This window comes from Amblyraja radiata, chromosome 3, assembly GCF_010909765.2.
Source record: "Amblyraja radiata isolate CabotCenter1 chromosome 3, sAmbRad1.1.pri, whole genome shotgun sequence".
NCBI lineage: Eukaryota > Metazoa > Chordata > Chondrichthyes > Rajiformes > Rajidae > Amblyraja > Amblyraja radiata.
Genome location: NC_045958.1, coordinates 31,542,851 through 31,555,757, shown reverse-complemented (window position 1 = coordinate 31,555,757; position 12,907 = coordinate 31,542,851). Strand labels below are relative to the sequence as shown.

The following is a 12,907-nucleotide window of genomic DNA, read 5'->3' as shown; positions in this document are numbered from 1 at the left end:
CGAAGTCCCCTGCGTTTCAGTCTTACTTGTAGTCCTGCCTGATGACGTTTCCGTACTCCATGAAGTCCTCCTCGGTGTTTAAAGTTAGAGTACTTGCGAGTCTCCGTGAGGTCGGGGATTCTCCTGAGATCGGGGATTCCCATACAGTCGGCATCTCCAGCTCTGTTGCTGCTGGGGGATCCTGCCCGACGGCCTTGATTCCGGACTCGATGAAGGCCTCCCCGGTGTTTACAGGTACAGTACTTACAGTACTTGCGCGCCTCCGCGAGGTCAGGGACTCCCCTCCGATCGGGGATTCCCTTACAGTAGCTATCTTCCGGAGTTCGCAGTAGCGCTAATGCATTTATATGTCAAGGCTGCTTTACCAAAGGGAGCTGAGGGAATGCTCTGGGTTCTGTTTCACAGAGACATGGCTCACCCCCAGCTACTTACATAGTTGATTTCTGCAGATGCTTTGATACAGGTGAGCTCAGAAATACTATATTTGAAGATTTTCTGTTGTGCCGCTGGCAAAATGTCAGATGCTGGTTTAAACTGAAGATAGACACAAAAAGCTGGAGTAACTCCATGGGTCAGACAGCATCTCTAGAGAAAAGGAATAGATGACATTTTGGGTCGAGGCCTTTCTTCAGAAGAAAGAAATCTATACCCTTTCCAAAGCCTCCATTATCTTCCTGTAATGGGGCAACCAGAACTACATGCAATGCACCAATTATGGCTTAACCAAAGTCCTGTATAGCTGCATCATGATTTCCTGACATATTCAATGCTCTAACCAAATAAAGCAAGCATATAATATGCCTTCTTTACTACCAGTGTTCCCACTTTCAGGGAGTTATGGATTTGGAGCCCAAGATCCCTCTGTACGTAAATGCTATTAATGGTCTTGCTATTAAATGAGCATGTTCCTCCTAAAGTGCAACACGTGCTCAGATTAAACTCCATCTGCTATTTCTCAGGCCATTTCTATATCTGATCTATATCCCAGCCGTCCATACAGTCAATGATGCCAGCAATCTGCAAACTTACCAACCTGTCTATGTTTACAAAGTAATTGACATACACCACAAACTGAGATCCCAGCACAGATCCCTGCAGAACTCCACTGGTCACAGACCTCCAGCCTGTATATTGTCCATCCATCATAACACTCTATCTTTCGCCACCTCCAATGGGATCCCACCTCTGGCCACATCTTCCCATCTCCTCCCCTTTAGGCTTTTCGCAGAGACCGCTCCCTCCGTAACTCCTTGGAAAATTCTTCCCTTCCCACCCAAACCACCCCCTCCCCAGGTACTTTCCTTTGCAACCGCAGAAAATGCTACATTTGTCACTTTACCTCTCCCCTTGACTCGATCCAAGGACCCAAGCAGTCTTTCCAGGTGAGACGGAGTTTCACCGGCACCTCCTCCAACCTCATATATTGCTTCCGCAGCTCTTGGTGTCAACTGCACTACATCGGTGAGACCAAACGCAGGCTTGGCGATCGCTTTGCCCAACACCGCACAGTTCGCATTAACCAACCTGATCTCCCGGTGGCACAGCGCTTCAACTCCCCCTCCCATTCCGAATCCGACCTTTCTGTCCTGGGCCTCCTCCATGGCCAGTGTGAGGCCCACCGCAAATTGGAGGAGCAGCACCTCATATTTCACTTGGGTAGTTTACACCACAGCGGTATGAACATTGACTTCTCCAATTTCAGGTAATCCTTGCTGTCTCCCTCCATCCCCTCCCCAGCTCTCCCACAGCCCACTGTCTCCACCTCTTCCTTTCTTCTCGCCACCCCCACCCCCCACATCAGTCTGAAGAAGGGTCTCAACCCAAAATGCCATCTATTCCTTCGCTTCATAATGCTGCCTCACCTGCTAAGTTTCTCCAGCAATTTTGTCTACCTTCGATTTTTCCATCAGTAAGTCAGTTCTCAATCCATACTACTGTGCAATCTGCTGGATCAGTTTACAGGGGGGACTTTATCAAATGCCATACCAATATACGTGTAGATAACATCCACCACTGTACCCACATTAATCACCTTCTCAAAAACGTCATGAGTTAGTAAGACTCAACCTGCCACATATAAAGCCATGCTGACTGCCCCTAATTAACCCATTCTCTTCCAAATGGGAGTAAATCCTATCTCTTCCTTGCCATTGAAGAGAGGTTCTCTGGCCTATAAATCCCTGGATTCTTTCCCCTTCTTAAAGGAACAACATTAGCTACACTCCAGTTCTTTAGGAACTCGTGTGTGGTTAAAGAGACAAAGATCTTCATCAAGGTTCCCTGTTTCAGTAACATACCTCTCTCAATAACCTGGGGTGGATCGCAGCAGGCCCTGGGGATTTATCCACCCAAATGCTGCTCTTCGAGAACCCCCACACCACCACTTCAATCTCAAATTGTCCTTGCAACACTGGATATTACATAGATCAGCTCAAATTTACATTTAAGTTAGGCAAAGCTCCAAACCCATATATGGACAGTAAAGCAATAATTGATTTTTCCTTATCACATCTAAAAAAAGTAGAACATAAAACACAAGACACTTGAACATAACCTGATGACCTTTGCACAACTTGTTATGAACTGACGCTCAGAGACAGTGTAATTAGGCTCCAACATTGCTTGCATTCCATTGCACATGTTGTAGTGTTTTTAATGGAATGAGTACATTTTAAACAAAAAGAATATGTTAAAATGAAAAACAATAGGATATTGAATAATTACCAATATTCATTCACGGTCTGAATGCAAACAAAAACAAAATTGTGGAAATTCTCACATTAGGCAGCGTCTGTACCAGGTAACATTTCAAGTCAAAGACCCTTAATCACATTTGGAAAGAGAAAACAAAGTTACAAAGAGGGTGAGACAGGGATGGATGAGAAGGTGATACCAGGTTTACAATGGGGATGAATTATAAATTAGTCATCCAAGCAATGGTGAAAGAAAAAATCTGAAGAAAAGATTGTGAACCAAGGGCATTTAGAAATTGAGAAAATAATCAAAAGTAACAAATTGCAAAACAGAGCTGGAGAACATGTAGAAGGCTGGCCACCTGAAAAGATATAATGGCTCAGACCAAGCTGACCTGCAGTGGGGTGGTTCTATCGGGAACCCTGACTTTCTGCCGCTTCTAGTTCAGCAGGTCTCTAATCCCCACACAAGTGGTCAATTGTGGATAGACACAAAATGCTGGAGTAACTCAGCAGGACAGGCAGCATCTTTGGAGAGAAGGAATGGGTGACTTTTTGGTTCGAGGCTCTTCTTCGGTCAATTGTGGAAGTCTGTGCTGAACTGCAAGTCAGACTACAGGAATTTTATACCCTTGATCCATTACTGCATTCATTATAGAGTTGGCACATGATAGCAGGACATACTTACCTCTTAAATCAATATTTATTCAATATTTGCAACTTAGCAGAGTTGGCCAGCAGGAGAACACTCTGACCCACAGTCCTCAGACACAATCCAAATGATGTTAAATTGTTTATTTGGCACAAATCAAACAATTTGATTGTTATCAAATGCCTCGAACTGATGCTGAGAATACATTCTGCACTTTATCTTGCACTTCATCTGTGGTGTTAAGTTTAACGATTATATTTATGTATTGCATGACTGATCTCATTGGATAGCATGCAAAACACCACATGACAATAAACCTCAACCTTAATACCAATTATTCTTTTTAATTAAACAGTTTCCCCACTACTTTTATAATTTTTAAATCTATTGAATAGTAGTCTCTGAGCATTAGAGGCATTTAAGGGCAGTTCCAACTCATGAGCTACTAAATGCGTCTACAAGGATGGGGGAGGGGAAAGTGTGGAATCTTTGATAGCTTGAAGCAGAATTCATTTTACCTGTAGGATCCCTCTCAGCTGCAGGTGGTCACGCCAGTCAATCTGTATCAAAAACAGATTTACACAAGCAACAATTTCACACAGCAGCCTGGATTTAAGATGACCTGGCCACCAAAATACTGTTACTACATGCTCATGGTACAAGCTGAAACCTTTCCTGCAACGAAAATAACTTTCCTGAAGTGACACAACTGTGGCACCTTTTTTCAAGCAGCAAGGTCTCAGAAACATGATGTTGAAATAGCTAGTAAAGTTTGATTGAAATAACATACCCAGAACAAATCAGTCTGAAGAAGGGGCCTGACCCCAAATATCGCCTATTCACATTTTCCAGAGATGCTGACTGACCGGCTGAGTTACTTCTTTTTTTTGTGGATCGAACAGAATTCATGTGTAGAATATAATACAAATTGCATCACAAGCAGCATTCCTTAAACAGTTCCTGTCTTATAATGGAGACAAGAACTCACAGATGCTGGAATCTTGAGCAAAACAAAACAAATTGCTGGAGGAATCAGTGGGTTAGGGAAATCAGTGCAGAGGGAAAGAGACAACTTTTTGGGTCAGATCTTCGAGTATAAAGAAGGGTCCCAACGCAAAACATCATTTGTCCATTTCCCTCCAGAGATGCTGTCTGACCCACCGAGTTCCTTCAGCATTTTGTTTTTTTTTGCACCTTTCCTATAACTTTTGCAATGTCCATTTGCATCATATGTATTTTTGTAACATCAGTGTGAGATCAGCTCGTGTACACAATTAAGATTTTGCACTGTAAATGGTGGGAGAGATACTGGTTTTGCATATCTTCTAGAAAAGCAGGTCACCTGCCATGATGGTCTGCACGTTACCATTTAAGTGTCCATCTCCAGTAGTCAGAAGTTATTGTTCCCACACAAAATGCATAGGGATAGCCACACTAGACCTGGGCATAAAAATCTACAAAAGCAGACACATAAGTAGTCAAAGTTCAGAAAGCCCCAAGACCAAATTGGTCTCCTTCTCACTCCCTTTCCCATATACAGATACTCCCCGACTTAAAAGGTGACTTACATAAACTCACACTTACATAAACAATTCCGTACCCAATCCCTAGAGCAGAAGCCGGATTCGACCCATGGGCCGTAGGTTGCCAACCCCTGCCCTAGATCAATCAAGACAGTTTGTAATTTCTACAACGCTGTACAATCACTCACGTTTACATCGGAAACAAGCCAGCAATGGCGGTGGTGCGTACCCAGAAGACCGCGCATCATAGAATGTTCCCCGGATGCAGCGGACACTCCTGAGACAGTTAATGTTCTTTGTTAATTATTTCGAGCAGTGGGTGGGGATGGTGATTCCAACTTGCAAAAAATCTGACTTGTGCTGGTCAGGGAGTGCCTGTACAGGTAGTTCTACTATAATGTGATAATTGTGTTCCTAATAGCCTTTCCCACGGTACGAGTTCATTCAAGAGTTCTCCCGAGTGCCCTGATTCGAACTCTGAGATTTTCAGTAATGGCCGCTCGTCGGTACTCGGGGCTCTCGTAGACATTTTTCAACATGTTGAAAAATCTTCACGAGTGTTCCCGAGCTTACCGCGTTTCCCCGAGTACCTGCTGTTAGCGTTACGAGCAGCTAAGAGACGTCCCCGAGCACCGACGTACCCGCTACGATCATTCTACGTGCTTCCACGAGTTTGATTTTTTTTTTTTTTTACTTGGGAGAGCTCTTGAATGAATTCGTACAGTGGGACAGGGCTTTAAGAATTTTCATGTTGCAGAAAAAAAGATGCTTGTAAAGACAATTGTGTCAATGGGGGCAAGGGATTGGAGAATTTCAGACTCGCAACAAAGTTATTTTTCCTGCAAAGTTTTCTCCCCAAATATCAAAGGTTTTTTGTTGTTGCATTAAAGTTACTAAAGGCCACATGTTACATTGTTTAATAGCATATCATTGCACAAGTGTCAATAGAAGCAATTGCTTGTCAATTCCAGTAGCGACCTGTGTAAAGAAGCAGCTGGGTTCTTAAGTGTCTGATTACTGTGGGGGAAGTTTTGGAAACAGGCCCCTTTCTCCTCTGTGCTGTTTAAATACAGCAATTTTTAAAAATTGCTTGTCAATTTCCAAAGTAACTTTGAAACCAATCTCTAGTCCCCAAAATTGTGTTATAAACAATTTAGTCTACGTAATGGAAATAGTGTTCCCCAAGTCATCACTTGTGTTATATCCAATTCATGTTATGGAGTCACAAGTTATAGCAAAACTACTTGTACTTAGTTGAAAAACCTCAACAATTGTTCTTTAAAAAATTGATTTTTCAAGTTACCAGTAAACAAACAGCAACATGAGGATACTAAAACACACAAGCTTGTTTCGAGTATTATGTAAACTAGTCAATGATGAAAATTTGCCCACAATTTGCATGGGACATTTGAGACAACAACTGATGTTTGAATAGGGCTGCAAGCACAATTGCTTCAGCTGAAACACCTCCTTAGATAAAGCAGTCGTTATTCAAACATCTGTCAAATAAAGCAGTTGGTTCTCTAGTGTTGCAGCTGCTTTAGAAATGAACATCTGATGGATTCAAGATAAAGGAGCCCTACTATCTTAAATGTGGTTTAATATTACAGATGTTACAAGACAAATTCCAATTTGAATTAAAACCTTGTCCAAGTGTCCCATACTTTGGATAAGCAGCAACAGCTGAGATTGCAGCTCAACTCGAGACGCCTTCAACATGTGACCTTCTGCCACCAAAGGCCAACAGCTGCAAGAAAATATCACCACTGCCTGCAAGATCTGCTCTAAATCTCACCATGGAAATATCATTATTCTGCCGTTATTGCTGTGTCAAAACCATGGAATTACTTTGCTCTATGGCTCTGTAACACCATTTGAGGTAGACAGGCAGCAAGCAATTCTCCAGCACGTCAAGTGAACATGGAGCACAGCTCAATGTATTGCTCTCCTTGCCAGTTCATGTCAATAATTTAAGTTACGTGATTTAAGTTAATTTTCCTCCCCACATTGAGGAACTTTATGGAAACCAAAATTTCAAATTAGATTGTCTTACAGTGGGTTGTATAGCTCCTTGTGTTGGCTCTGTCATTTAATAAAATCTCCATTAAATTTGTGGGGGCTCTATTCATTTTCCTGCCCAGTATCTTTTGTAAATGCCTTTCATCCCAAAGCTACTGATTCCAACCACGAGCCCGCAAAAGTCATCGTAATCACAACTACAAATTAAAGAATTCCAAATATTTACAACTACAATAAAGAATTCAGCCCTGAAGGACCAGTCACTTACCTCAAGACTACTATCCAAAGATAGATAGAGGATTCCCGACATACATCTCTTAATTATTTGCAGCATCTGTATGCTCTTACGTTTTTTCAGAACATACTGATATTTTTTTTTAATTTATATCTAGCTTGTATGCAAAACATGACTAAACACTGCAGCCAAACAGGACTAGAGAATCACCTGCGACTTGAGGGAATCGTGTATATGCAGGTTAATTGTTTACACAACTTTCACAATGCAAAGATCTGAATATTCCTTGTAGTAATTTAGATATTGGGCCATTGTGATAGTGCCTCTGATGATCTGGAAGGAACAAAATACTGAGAAGGGCCATAGATCATACAATGAGAAATTAGTTAGAGGGATATATAGCCATTCTAGTTCAACGACCGAGGGGACAGCTTAATAATATTTATCTCAAGAACCTAGAAAACTCAAGCTTGCTGAAATGAAGGTAGTGATGCAAATGATTACCACCTCTGGATTACTAGCAGCATTCCAGGTGATAGAAACATAGAAAATAGGTGCAAGAGTAGGCCATTCGGCCCTTCGAGCCTGCACCGCCATTCAATATGATATGGCTGATCATATTGATGTGTATTTTTGAATGGTTTAAGCTGATTGACAAAAAAAACAAAAACTTGAAACACTGCCACAAATATTCAAAATTTCCAAAGATTTTGGTACTACTGGAATTTCAAATCGTGCTCCTAATGTATTTTTGAAAAGCAAAAGCAATAATTCATGGTGACATTTTAAAATCCCAAACATAGGAACAAGAGCTTCTAATATTGTATGGAAGACACTGCATTACCCTAAAGCTAACATCAACAACAGGAAAGGGACCATATTATGCTTACTGCCAGTTGAAACTCTAATTAAAAACTAAATGAATTGCAGTTAAAAACATTTTCTCTCTCTCTCATATCAAAATGTTAAGTAGTAGCATTAACTTTACATTCTTCATTACATCCTCACCTAAGCTTATCTTCTGGCTGAATACAAGCATTGCCATGCTGAATATGGCCAAATGCAAACCAGTCAAATCTGCAGAGGACAGCAAACCAAAAGGGCAGGGTGGTAAGAGGATCAGCTAATTTTGTGCAAAGCATAGCAAGGGCATATACGAGTCAACTTTAATATAGACTTGTAACTATTGTTTTACATATTATAAAGTAAATGAAGCTTTACATTGACATCAAAGAACCTAATCTGCAGTGTGGCATTGGGAGCGAGTTTGACATATATCCCCTCCACTTTAGCAAAGTGGCCATTTGCGAGCTGCTAAACCAGCACCAGGGCTTTGAGGAAACGTGGGAAAACACATTGCTGGCTGAAAGCAAACCCTCCATCTAGCTTCCAGACATACATTTTCCCAGTTATTACAAGGAGGTTAAAAACATCATAGGAATTGCTTGACGTACAATGGTGGTCTCTTAAGGACAAGTTTCAGCTATACCGTGGAGGCAAAACTATGCAAACACTGCAAACCACACAAACAGCTGCTCAGTTGTCAGAACTTTAATTGCTGTTTAATGGCTCTTATAGTTGCCCTGAGCGCCAGAGTACAGCAAAGAGGAAAGTTAACACATGGTAAACCAAACACAAAATAAACTATTGGAGGAACTCAGCGAAAATCTGAGCTCACCTTTCAAACTGGACGCGCGGTGGCGTCAAGTCTGAAACCAGGCACGTTTTTATCGCCTGGAAATGAACAGACGACGTTCGGGATCGGGACCCTAATCAGTCTGAATAAGCGTTCCGACCCGAACCGCCTTTTCCCTCCACGGACGCTGCCTAACCCGCCGAGTTCCTCCTGCAAAAACGGACACAAAGTGCTAGGGCAAACTTTGCGAGTCAGGCAGCATAACTAGAGAACATGGGTTTCGGCCCGAAACGTCGCCTATTTCCTTCGCTCCATAGATGCTGCTGCACCCGCTGAGTTCCTCCAGCAATTTTGTGTACCTATGGATAGGATACGTTTCGGTTCGAGACCCTTAATCAGATAACGTTCCTCCAGTATTTGCTTATTTGTTGTAAAAAAAATAATAATCCAGCATCTGCAGTCTCTTCTCGTGCCTTACATGGTAACCCTGCGTGCAACACTATCGTTATTCAGAATATTTCAGAGACGTTCCCACTAACTTCGGTTTAATGATAACGAGCAACATCGCCTGAATTAGGCTAGTCTGGTGTTTTGCAGAGACCCGGCTAATTGTACAGCGGCTCTTTGTCTGCACGGCGGCCGCTACCATGCGACAGATGGCCATTGTCCACCCCAGATTCCCTCCGATTTCCCGGGCACGTTTATTGCAGATTTCACTCCCTTTCATCGCTCAAGAGGAGCGGAAATTTACAGCTCGCAGAAAGGCGAGACGTTTGTAGAAAGGGCTAAGATTTCAGATGTTCTTTCCCGCCCTCACCCCGGAACACGAGAGCGATGCCCGCCTTTAGCCCGCGTACAGGCAGCTTTGATCCATTCAATCCGTTCCAATTAAGTAAACAAGACTTAAGCAAAAACAAGGATTCCGACGTAAGGATATGCTATCGTGATCAAGTCACCGAGGACAGCCTTAATTAACAGCGAAGCCCCACGGGCAGCCAGTGTCACGAATTCAAATCACAAGTTCCCACCTTTAATGATACATTTAATCTCAATGAGAGCTTGAACTGCGGCCAGAAATTGTTACTGTTGAACTTGTTAATGAGCGAGTAAAATGTAAATAAATCAAGCCCACAAGTATGAGACTCGCTTATCCCCGTTTTCTTGCAAAGTAAGCTATTCAAATATCTGCCATATTTAAGGTTGTTTTTAGAAGGCCTCGGTCAACTTGTAAGCGATTTTACCCCGTCGTTAACGTGGGTCACAAACTTGTGAACAATTTCTAATGTTCTCATTTCAATGTGACCACCATGTTTCCCGGAATATTTTCGCGCTTAGCTCACATCACCTTGCACACTGGATGAGCGATGGCGTCAGGTCTGAAACCAGGCACGTTTTTACGTTTACGTTTTTATCGCCTATAAATTGTGAGTTGTAATCAAAAAATGAAACCGGCAGCGTTGTGAATGGCGCCGGCACTTACTTTTGTAACAGGCTATCGTGATCGCCGCGGAGCTTTCCCAGTTCGATCTGCAGCCGGGCGCGATCCTTGGCCGTCTCGTCCAGGGATTTGCGGGCGTCCGCCAACTCATTCTCGTACAGGCTCCTGATACCGCTCAGCTCCCGGCTGGTCACCTCGTCCTTCTCGTTGATCCGCAACTGCAGGGTGCTGTTCTCTGTCTCCAGCGAGCGCACCGTGTCGATGTAGACGGCCAGCCGGTCATTCAGGTTGCACAGATCATCCTTCTCCTGCAGCCGGGTGATGCGGGTCGGGCTGAGCGGAGTGGCGGCCGCTCGCCTGCCGCTCGTCCGCTGCTGGCTCTTGGGAGTGGCCATCGCCATGGAATTCCCTCAACTCTTCCTCAGGGAGGGGGAAAAAAGAGAGAGATTAAGCTAATTATCCACAACGGCGGGGAGAATCTGCAACATAAAGTTATTTTGAGGAAGGGAAATCAAAGCAACGAGAAACATAAGCAGCACCTGCTTCTTCCTCCCAGTCTGTGCCCGCGCCTCGTCCCCGCATCCACTGATAAATCCACTATTAAAATGGCTCCTCGCTTTCGCGTTGGAGCTCCACAACGTGACCGCAAAGGGCCCAATTGTACCGCGAGACTGAATGACTCCTCCCGACACTGCCAGAGGTCGCAAAGTCTGAAAGGTTTTAATTTTTTTAAACTGCAAATTGCCTGTTAGGTTTTTTTTTCCTCCGTTTCAAAATGAACTGAACCAAAGTGCATCCATCGAAAGTTAGGAGTTAGATGTGGGGAAAATTCAGTGAGGAATGGCTCGGAGCAGTTTTGTTTTCTTCTGAATGAATAGTATTTGTGGGACAGCGAAGGCTAAACTCGAGAAACTGCTTGTTCGATTTTACTCCGCAAATTCGTTGGTGCTGAGGCGTTTAAACCATGCAGGTATTAAACACCGCTCTTCTCCCTGCAGGATGATGAGATAATAGAGATAACTTTCGCTGGGGATAGAAAGTTTGATAATTAGTTCAATTGTCTCCAAAAAATCTGAACCTGGGTCTCTGGCGCTGTTCGGCAGCAACTCTACTGCTGCACCACTGTGCCATCCTTAGATTTTAAGACTAATTGAACTTGAAGATGATGAGGATGTATAACAGGAATTAGCAGAAGGCAAGTTGGGACAGTAGAATTGCCAGTGTTACTTTAGTGGGCATTCTATAATAATTACCCACTAAAGTAATACTGGTAATGATTCATGCTCTGAGTGGATTTGCTCCACACTGTGCGTGGGAAATGGTCTGTGGTAGGCAGCAAATACGTTGGCTTCACTTTTGCCTAATTTTATAACTTTCTGGAATTTAAAAAAAAACGAATTTTCAAATCCAGAAATGATCCCATGTGACTATCATGTGCTCAGTATACGTATTATCTGAGATTTGGCCTTTGGCCGATAACATGAAAGGCAGCATTGAAAACCTGCCAGATCTTTTTTGTATGGTTGGGCATTTGAGAATGCAAGTGATTTTAGGATTAATGAGCAGATAAGCAATACAATTGTCACATGGCCATGATTTGCAGTTAGTCCTGCTGGCCCTGATGTTTTGACACTGTAGTTGTAGTGTAGTCAGTCTTTCATCTTATGATTTTGTGATAGTCGGTGCTGAAGTAGAGACGGTTGAAAACATCAAACTCCTAGGAGTAAATATCACCAACAACATATCCTGGACCGCCCATATCGAAGTAATGACCAAGAAAGTACACCAATGCCTCTACTTCCTTAGAAGGCTGAGGAAGTTTGGCATGTCCCCTACAAGTTTCACCAACTTCTACAGATGCACCATAGAAATAATTTTATCAGGATGCATCATAGCTTGGTTTGGGAACAGCTCCATGCAAGACTGCAAGAAATCGCAGCAAATTGTGGATGCAGCCCAAACCATCACACAAACCAACCTCCCTTCTATTGACTCCTTTTATACCTCATGCTGCATCGGCAAGGCTAGCAGCATAATCAAGGACGAGTCGCACCCTGGCCACTCCCTACTCCCTGCTCCCCTCAGGTAAACAGTATAGAAGTGTGAAAACACACACCTCCAGATTCAGGGACAGTTTCTTCCAAGCTGTTAACAGGCAACTGAATCATCCTACCACAACCAGAGAGCAGTGCTGAACGACTATCTGCCTATTTGGTGTCCCTCAAACTATCCTTGATCAGACTTTGCTGGCTTGACCTTGCACTAAATGTTATTCCCTTATCATGTATCTATACATTGTAAATGGATCGATTATAAACATGTATTGTCTTTCTGCTGACTGGTTAGCCTGCAACAAAAGCTGTACACTGTACCTCGGTACACATGACAATAAACTGAACTGAGCGCGTTTCCAAACTGCGAATTGCATATAACTGTATTGATGATTTACGGAACACCATTTGTATTATGCGGACTGAATTGGTTATAACACACAGATATAGACTGAAAATGCTGGAGCAACTCAGCAGGACAGGCAGCATCTCTGGAGAGAAGGAATGGGTGACATTTCGGGTCGAGACCCTTCTTCAGACTGATCATCATTAGCCTTCCTGCTGTAATGGGACTCTAATGTCTCTTAACATTACAGTTCAATGTGGTGGCCATGGAAATCGAGTAGCAATCACTTCTATTGACACGTGCAATGAGTCTGA

The 12,907-nt window shown here is 43.0% G+C and overlaps 1 protein-coding gene across 3 annotated transcripts in view; it reads right to left on the bottom strand.

The window, feature by feature from the left end:
- The window catches only part of lmnb1 (lamin B1), a 37,724-nt gene extending 26,851 nt beyond the window's left edge, over positions 1 to 10,873 (bottom strand). The window contains exons 1-2 of one of the 3 annotated variants that reach the window (XM_033017544.1): positions 10,736 to 10,873; positions 10,239 to 10,612 (exon numbers count right to left, since the gene is read on the bottom strand). In XM_033017544.1, coding sequence (XP_032873435.1) covers positions 10,239 to 10,597 — 359 coding nt within the window. In that variant the 5' untranslated portion in view covers positions 10,598 to 10,612; positions 10,736 to 10,873. Of the gene's footprint in view, positions 1 to 10,238 lie in introns of all 3 variants that reach the window. The other 2 variants (XM_033017545.1, XM_033017543.1) reach the window with 2 other exon arrangements.
- Positions 10,874 to 12,907: the final 2,034 nt, after the last annotated feature.